At 35.7% G+C, this 9,435-nt stretch overlaps 1 protein-coding gene across 1 annotated transcript; it reads right to left on the bottom strand.

Moving 5' to 3' along the window:
* Positions 1-1,783: 1,783 nt before the first annotated feature.
* On the bottom strand, positions 1,784-8,179 carry LOC124847745 (elongator complex protein 2). Its single transcript, XM_047325301.2, has 10 exons — positions 7,941-8,179; positions 7,762-7,849; positions 7,505-7,590; positions 7,216-7,369; positions 6,962-7,122; positions 6,178-6,849; positions 5,570-5,891; positions 3,737-3,954; positions 2,772-2,949; positions 1,784-2,504 (listed from the first exon to the last, which is right to left on the bottom strand). The coding sequence occupies exons 1-10, from the start codon at positions 8,088-8,090 to the stop codon at positions 2,017-2,019; spliced, it is 2,517 nt and encodes an 838-aa protein (XP_047181257.2). The 5' UTR covers positions 8,091-8,179; the 3' UTR covers positions 1,784-2,016.
* Positions 8,180-9,435: the final 1,256 nt, after the last annotated feature.

Genomic DNA, 9,435 nt, shown 5'->3' with positions numbered 1-9,435 from the left:
AACTGGAGGATCAGACTTCAAATGCTACTTAGTAAAAAAGAGACGGACACTTACAGTAACACGACCAATTTCTTATCAAAACTCAACTGTATAATAATAACACTGATAAGCAAAAGTGCTTGATTGATGTGAAATTTTAACGTATAGTGCATTTTAAGATTTAATATAACCCCTGCACAACAGAGTGCACGTTACATATTGTTGATTTTGCTGAATTTCATGTGACTTTAGTGGCAAGGTACATAAGATTCTATGTTTTCTTGTATTCAAATATGCACTGAGCACTAGTTAGTGGTTTATATAAGAATAGTTTAACTGTACGAGGTTTAAATGTAAGATTAGGTATGTAAGAATTGGGAGTACAATTTCTGCCGGGCTCGAACCAAATAGAAATAATGAGTCAAAACAACGAAAAATATAGTTATATCTCAATATTATCCAACTACACGCTTGCACGATTATGCAGATGCCTACACTAAACTGTTGTGATCCATGGGTTAAAATAAAGTCCTGGGACTAGTGGTTGATGCTGACTCTGCTTCAAACAACTTATTGCATACCTGTGATGTATTATTAACATTATCATCCGCATTAATTACGGAGCTAGCAATTGTCAAATGGCTTATGGTCCCTACCTCTCCAATGTCAACGTAGGTCAGTGTCCCTCACCATCCCATAATCTGGTTCTTGCTTCGAAGAATGCTACCAATTCAATGAACATAATTGGTGCATTATTGCCGACCGAGGTTTTAGGGAGCTTTAGTCCAAAGTGGGAAGTTGGGTTGATCATGGAAACCCATATGACTATAAGAAAAGCATGGAAGAATAGTATGTGTACGTACACCCCACTCAAATTAATGTCATGTTTTAGTTAATAGCATCACCTTACCCTTTGCTTCCAAGAACTGAATTCCATAACGAGGGAAAGGGAATCAATGAGCCATTTGCTGAAACTTGATTCTCAGCCTCCCAAGATTTAATGGATGGTGGAGTGTCAAGGCACCAAGTAAAAAGCTGCCTATCAATGGCCCCACTCATGATCATCATAAAGTCCTAAACTACGGTTTTACTTCTCTTAAATTTTAATCACCAGATACACTTGCCTTCACGGAGCTCCACAGTTTTTAAAGAGGCACTGATAAATCAGAATCATCTACTTCAAAGGGTGAACATTATATCTCTCATAATGAACATACCACGTTTACACATTCTCAATGGAATATTCGAAGCTTTTGCCTTTGTTTGGAAGTGGGAAAGGAAAGGATGAACAGAACATTTATTAATTTATAACATCCGTGTAATACTATATGAGAGAATAAAGATTGCAATTCTACAAATCTTTTCCTTTTTCAAGTGTGTATCGCTTTTTCTTCCTTTGATAAAAGAACGAGATAATCGTCCTATATTTCCCCAAACTTTACACTCACTCGAATAATAGCATATCATTTAGGCTTGAATCCACAACCGACACAATCAACAATTCTTAATCGATGAAGGTTGGCAAGCATATGCTCGTTTATGACTATTTTATCCATAAAAACGACATTTTCGACCTAATTTTCACTTAAATCACTTTCAAGCATTTCATTACAAAGTTTTCACCCTCCGACCACGGTCGCAACGTTAATTTCGCGAGACAGTGACAAGTGATAAACTGAAGACCGTTATTAGAGAAAATTTTGGAGGGTATGATTACGCCGCAATTCACATGGTAATGATGTAACGTGCCTAGTGACTACGGACTCAATTTTCGGATAATGAAGATAATGTCTATCACTTTACATAAAAAAAAAACGATAAATATTATTTTGATGGCGTGACACCAAATAATTGTTACAAAATGGAGCTAATGAGCTCTGTTCATATAGCCGAATGACATTCCTGACAATAGAAGTATACTAACAGGTATTTCTGGAGAAGAAGAACGCAAGCCATAAATCTTCTTCGCCATAGGTATGAGGATCAAAAATCAATCTACATATATATCAAAAAAGAAGGGGGAACAATACTCTAATTCTAAACCGTTACATCAAACACTCTTACACAATTATCAGCTCCGCAAGAAGCAAGTTGCAGACTCGTGTGATCTTCCTGATTTTTCTTCCACGCTAAGCAGTTTACAGCAGAGGCATGGCATATAAAAGGATCTATACGTACAACAAGAGCAGCAACCAAAGCTGATGCTGCTATGCAACCATCATCTGCTCTGTTATAAGACAGATTCCACAATTCTATTTGCCCATTTTCCATTCCAACAGCTAGAAGTCCCTGATCCCTCTGATGATGGAGACCAACCCAAGATAACGCTGTCACACTACTCATAAATTGAGGCAAAGTCATAAGCTGCCGGATGGACGAATCCTTTTCAACGGCCCAGATTTTCACCGTCTTATCCCGTGAGCCTGTAGCAAATTCATGACCATGAGGATTCCATGAACATGACCAGATAATCCGCTTGTGCCCCTCCTGCCTCCCAAGAAGACTATAACTAATTTCACCGGACCCTGTTATCACAACCGAGTGATTAGCATGTCAGTTGAGTTGTAGTAGCTAATAAAATAAAAACTTGCAACTGTTACAGTACTGAAAAATTCCGGTAAGTGGTTTGAATATTTAGCTTCAAGATAACGGTTAGCTAAGTTTCATTGTTTTCCTCAGGTTTGAGACTATCATTCCATTTCAAGTAATGTTAAGTGTCAACCAAGGAAAATCACAAAATGACGATATCAAAATGGTGCAAATCTATGTCTAAGAAATGATGACATGTCTACCTGTTCTTGTGATTGAAAAAACCGAGAACTGGCGATCCCTTGAGACAGTTAAAAGAAAATTGTCGTCATGTGAGAATTCCATCTGTGTCACCGTCAAGCTGTGGGATTGCAAGCGGCCAACTGCTTTCCACGATCCGACCTGCCAAAGCCATACCTCTGCAACAGAGGCAGACTGGGCCTGCATTGCATAAAACAAATGTACAATGATACTGTTAGGAAGCTAAAAGTTTATGAGAGGAGGAATAAAAGACGAAGGAATGAGAACGGTATGAATAGTGTAGTACCGGACGGTAGCTGAAGAAGAGAGAAGTGAGTTCAAACCGAACGGTATGGACAGAGTAATACCGAATGGCAGTGGAAGAGGAGAAGGGAGTCAAGCCGGTATGGAATGAGTAATACCAAATGGTAGAGAGTTAGAAGTTGAATGGTTTTTTCCTGTTAGAGAAGGGTGTGGGTAGGAGATACTATAAATAGTTTTTACTAGAAGTCTGTTGAGGAGGTTATTATCTTTTGGGTAAAGACTGGACATTCTTGCCAGTGGAGGAAGGGAGGCTTCCTTGAGATACTTAAATGTAATTCTGTTTTCCATACTTTACAGAGTTAATAAAATACATATTCATACATTTATCTTCTGTTAATCGAGTTTTGAGGTGAGAAGAGGGAATAAATTAGGTTATCGTTATAAAGTAACCTAACATATACATAGCAATTTCAGCGATAAAGCAGAAAGGTGAACAAGGTAGAGACTGCCTAACAGAACAATCTCAGCCAACTTGATTGAAGTTAATTCATATCCAATATAGGGAAAACACACTGAATGAAGAAGATTGATCCAATAAGGAGTGTCTACCCCTCTAGTTATGAGATATGCAAGCGCAGAGGATTTCAATATAAGTAGGCATTAGATCTTCTGTCTAATGGTAGTAATAATACAGGTTCATAGCTAGATGAATAACACTACATACCTTACACGAAGAAGCAACTAGCTCACCCCTATGATCGCAGCATAAGGAAAATAGTTCATTTCCATGCCCATAGAGTTTATGTGATTCAGGCCAAAGTGTATGCCAAGCCAGTTGATCTTCAATTGGAGGTTCAGTGAAAACAGTTGGAACAGCGTCCGGAATAGTTTCAAGGGTGTCAATACCATCGATGCCTCTTCTCTCGGGAATCTCATGGAAAGCTGCAATGTAGAAATACTCTAAAAATGATAAACTTTCAAAAGACCAACAGTTCGACATGCAAGGAAAAATGATAATTGTTTGAAAAGTAGCACACAGTATCTTCCTAACTCTAATAAAGCAGATTTACACCAAATATACCAGTTAAAATCCCTGAGTGACCAGTTATCTCAATCAGCTTATATCTTGACAGCAGGTTCAGTAAAATTGTAACGTTTTTTTATCTGAGAAATCATAGTCTACTCAAGACAAGTGACCAGTGCGTTAACAAACAAGCACAAAATAGTCATCAATCTCAACTAGAGGTCTGTTGTGAACTTGTGACTAACTCTAAAAATGCTATAGCAGGATCACCATTATTTTAAATACTATAATACGAAAAGAAATTTATAACTGCACATATAAAACTCAAATAACCCACTCAAAATATTCACAATAAAAATAAATCACACGCTGACAATCACTATCAATCTAAGAGCAAACATAGTAAAAAAGTCAAAATCAAAGATGATACTTGATAGAAAGGAACATAAATAATAAGATAAAACAGAGAGAGAAATGTAACCTTGGTCCCTATACTTTCATCCTTCCCCACCAACTCCTTTGGAGACAAAATCAAATTAGAGGGATGAAAAATCACACTTTTAAAAGTTGGAAGACTGATTTCATAAATTTGAAAATACAAGGACTTAAAAACAAGTTCAATCAACAGTACAGAACTAAAAACACGTTTTCTTTAAAAAAAAATAGAAGATAGCAAGATAATCTTTTGCGGAGGGCTAAATGAGGAAGAAGAAAAAGAACACAAAAAAAAAAATAGTCCTATAGAGTATGAAGCACAATATCAAGAGAGGCAAAATTTTGCGGGATACTTTACCCAAACTATGATGTTTCACGGGTAAAACTGAATTTTCTGAAGCATGCATCATGGTAGCGCTGCTATACTGTTAGCTCACAAAAATCTGCTATTTTTTCTCACTATTGAAAACAGTTCCTCTATTACAATATCATTGTGGCCAAGGACTCCTCAGCATCAATATCATGCTATAGTGCACTATTGATTACTATGAGAGAATAATGATCTAAAATTGACATTTCTAAATTAAACAGCTATATAGTACTGATTAAAAAGTTCACATCATTGCCACAAGGGAGAATTTAGAAGTCTATTTCCCGAGAGCTTATATGTTCAACAGATTAAACAGAAACAGATGAGTCAATTGAGTTATTATGAGACTTCTACACATACCACTGCCCATTTCAAGCAGTAAATACAAGGTTTGAGTCTAGTATTTAAATGCATGTAAATATTGAAAAAGTTAACCAGTAAATTACATTGAATTATGAGTAGCTTAGGTTGGGTGCACATTTTACCTGATTATTAAGATTGATAAACTACATGGTTATATTTTTTTTCCCTTACCTAAAAGCATTCATTTTTAGTCTCAACCAGTAACTACATCCATCCGTGTAATTACAACCACGTGTAATAACTAGAAAAATCAACACCAAAGATTACCACAAGAAAGAAAACCCCAACATTTTCGAAAACGGCCTAAAAATTCCCTGACATGCTTCACATCCCCATCAATTTTAACTTTCAACAAAATAACTGACCTTGAACATAAATAGGTTTCTGTGATAGTCCAAGAGCTGACATATTTGCACCCAAAATCTGAACATTTCCTAAGATATCATCAGAAGAACAAGACTTCTGCAGAGTGGCATTATTTAATGTCTTAAGAAATGATAACGGGGCTTCAAATACTCTGGCAACTTTTTCATCAGCTCCACTGACAAAACGATGATTCCCCTTCCCATGAATAACCGCCATACAATTTATATCATGACCATGAACTTGAGGACGAGATATTTCATGCCAAAATTCTCCATGTTGAAGAGAAGCCTCAACTTTCCATGGAGCAAAAATTCTAGTTGTCTGCAATTTTTCATGTAGCAGCAGTTTCAGAGCCAATTCAAATTCGATAAAAATATTCAGTTATTATTTGAGCAGCAAGCTGAGGAAACTAAAACAGTTGCACGAGCATCTTGAATTTAAATATTTTGTTTTTCTTCTAAAGCACAAAATTATGTTCTTACACTAATTAGACAACAGGGTCAAGCCATTTATAAATTCTAAACAGCAAGTTCACAATCATAAGAGATAAATTAATAGGTGTGATCGATAATTTATAACTTTTGCCAACCAAACGTGTTTTAAATACCTGATCGTGACTGGCAGATATAATATAATCACCGGATCTAGCCCAGGAAATATCAGTAACTGGTGCAAAATGACCAGAGGGAACCTTTTGTGGCAGCCAATTATCATTACCAACATTTTTCCAAAGATGGAAAGATCCACCATATCCATGTGCTAAAATTGAATCTCCATTTGGGCTCCAATGGCCACCATAGAAACCCAGAGCACAGTGGCTTAGTTCCCCAACAGTGACAACATTCATCCAGACACCAGAAGTCTTTTCAGGTTGCCAGATCATCATAGTCTTGTCCATGGATGCAGATAAGATACTTTGTGGTTGATAATAGGTACCCCCTTCTAGGGATGAAACCAAAGGGGGTTGCCACATTACTGAATATACCCAATCCTCATGTCCAATTAAAAGAGATTCTAAGGATATCTGAAAAGAAGATGAACCAGCCAAAAGTACAGGACCTTCTATATAGGATGATAAGCTAATTTCCCCTTTCTTGCATATGCCATTTCCATTCAACATAGAGCTGCGTAATGCCATCTTCCAAATTCGTATGCCTTTATCCTGAGATGAACTAACCAGAAAAATATTGTTTGCTTCCCCATTCACATTTATAGGCAATGAGAAGTCCAAACTCCGGATCCAATCTGTATGCCCTTTTAGCTCACATGCATGTACAAGCTGGGTTCATGAGTAAAAGAAGAGTTAAATATTTTAAACATAAACCAACATAAAACACTAAAAGATACCAAAATTTCATGTTAATAATCTACAACTATGAGGATGCAGATACCTTTCCTGTCCTTCCACCACAATAAAGATGAACTTTGTTATCCAATCCTCCCATTGCAAGGACAATATTCCCAGAATCTCCAGGCAATTCAGCTAATGATAGGGCTACCATAGATTTAGATCCAATCGAGAAAGAGTCCAGGCACGACAACTTACAGTCACCTAAAATGATGAAGCAAGTCTCAACTAATGTACATTATCAAATTACTAACATTGTACTGAACAGGGCCATTATCATTGAGAACTACGGCTTACCGCTGCCAGTCACTGGAAATACAAGTTCCCATACACAAACGGTGCAATCTGAAGAAGTAGATGCAAACATTGCCTCAGTTTGAGAAACCATCATTCCACTAATGCATGTAACACCTTTCTTGTGCAATTGTGGCAGCTGAAACACTTGCCTCCACTAAAAACAATTCAAACACAAATACGCGAGAAACAATAATTTATAATTCCATCTAAGTTCCCAACAAACAAAATTCTCTCATAATTTATTCGTAAAAATTTGAGGAAGAAAAAACAACAACCAGAGAATACATACCTTGCCATCAACAAGGGACAGTTCCCACAAAATAATAGCACCGTCTGCATCCCCAGAAAGCAAATAATGCTTCTCCAATTGTTTTGCTGCACTTCAAAGGGAAAAAGGATATTAAACATTGATTAAAAAAATTTAAACATTGAAACTGGTCCAGTAATTTCAGAACAACTCACTATATGGTTATGCCAAATAGTTTTATTAAAAAAAAAATTGAGCTTGCAGAGTTCAAGTTGACGGGAGATTGAGAAAGCGAGCACCTTTAAATAGAAACTTGGAAGTTGGGAGCCAGTGGGTGCAATTCACAACTGCCTTGTGACCCGGAAGAGTAGTCACAATTTGAGCACTCTGCGAAAACCAAAAGGATGAATAAAACTAAAGGAAAATAAAATCTAGGATAATGGTTGATAATACAAGCAGAAGAGGGTGGAAAGAGGACCTTGGGGCAGAAAATAGCAACGGCGTTGTGAGCTCCAAAAGAGACGAAACCGGAAGCACCCCATGAAACGTTGTTCACTATTCTGTTGCATCCCGCTCCAATAAACACCCTTTTCACTTCCACTTCGCCGCCGCCGCCACGCATTTTCATTTCTCACGCACTGTGCACGCAAGGAGAAACTTTGAAGGCGGCGAGAGCTTTTGATTTTGGGTTTTCAGGCGGAAATAGAGCCGCAACCGATCATAGGAAAGAAGAAAGAGAATTGGGCCCGAAGTGGACTTCTATTTTTTTTTCGAAGGGCTGTTATTTTTGGCGGAAAAATAAGGCCCAGTTAGAAAGTTCATTCTTCTTCGTTTTGTGTTTTTTGTTTATTGATATAAAACATTTTACATAACCATATATGGACATAGATACAGATAAATATTGCTGATACGTTAACGCTCTCAAGAGAAAGGAATTAAGGGATCAATGGCTGTGCGTGTTTCTTCTTTATTTGTTGAATATTGAAAAATTGTTTATAAAAGATGCTTGAAATACAAAAGTACGGGATTGTTTGTAGATTCGTTTTTCAAATTGCAAAGTCATTATGCAAAGAATCAATTTTATACAAAAGAAAATCTATCTGTTTAGACAATAATGTCTTTATTAACTTAACAAATATCATACAATGCAACTCTTCAAATTGTAAAATTTTAATACATTATAAGTAGAGATCCATTAGTTAAAAAAACAGTAATAATGTAGTGCTAAACTTTGTGGAGAAATTTATTCTGAAATTCCATGCAAGTATGTCATTAAGTTACACAATACTTTTCTTGTTTGGTAAACATTTTGCTACTCTAATCACAACATCTTTTTATTAATATTTACAATTTTTTAAAGTAAAACAAGGGACATCATAATATGGTTCTTGATGACCTTAGAGATATTATTCTCTTGAATTCATAAATATATTATGGTGATCGGTTATGAAATGAGTCACCTAGGACTAATTTATTATGACAATTGTTTGGCCAAAATTTTAGGATGACTTCTTAAAAACATGAAGTACCACCCATAATCAAGTTTACAAACAAAATGTATTTATTAGATAGGATAATAATTACAACTATGTTAATTACAATTTCATCTGAAAATTTATAAATATGAGTATAAGATGAAGAGATAGATGATTTGTTATGAATTTAAGATTTTACTCTCAATATATAACTGACTTAAACATTAAGTATCCTAAAAAATCAAAGAACTGTGTAATGAAAACTATGTTATATTTATTGTAAATTTAATATTTTATTGTAATAATAGATCAATCATATAATTGATTAAACGTTGGAGTACTTTAACAACTTTAAAAGAACAAAACTTTATAACATAAATCCAAAACGCGACTTAAAAAAATGTATAAAAGTATTTTGACTGTGATCTCTTACCTCACATCCAAAAGAGTATAAACCTTTTCAAATAAATTTAGATAACTATTAAATTCGCATAATTT

The sequence above is a fragment of the Vigna umbellata genome, chromosome 4 (assembly GCF_029865625.1).
Source record: "Vigna umbellata cultivar VRB3 chromosome 4, Vumbellata_1.0, whole genome shotgun sequence".
In the NCBI taxonomy this organism is placed as follows: domain Eukaryota; kingdom Viridiplantae; phylum Streptophyta; class Magnoliopsida; order Fabales; family Fabaceae; genus Vigna; species Vigna umbellata.
Note: the sequence above shows the minus strand (reverse complement) of the source record. Positions and strands in the feature narration are given on the sequence as shown.

Bases quoted from the DNA above. Each gene is read 5' to 3' on its own strand.
- LOC124847745 (XM_047325301.2), bottom strand. From the start codon at position 8,090: ATGAAAATGCGTGGCGGCGGCGGCGAAGTGGAAGTGAAAAGGGTGTTT. The intron at 7,591-7,761 runs GTGCTCGCTTTC...TTTGAAGTGCAG, and splicing joins TTCCAAGTTTCTATTTAAAG to CAAAACAATTGGAGAAGCAT. The intron at 7,123-7,215 runs GTAAGCCGTAGT...TCATCATTTTAG, and splicing joins ATTTCCAGTGACTGGCAGCG to GTGACTGTAAGTTGTCGTGC.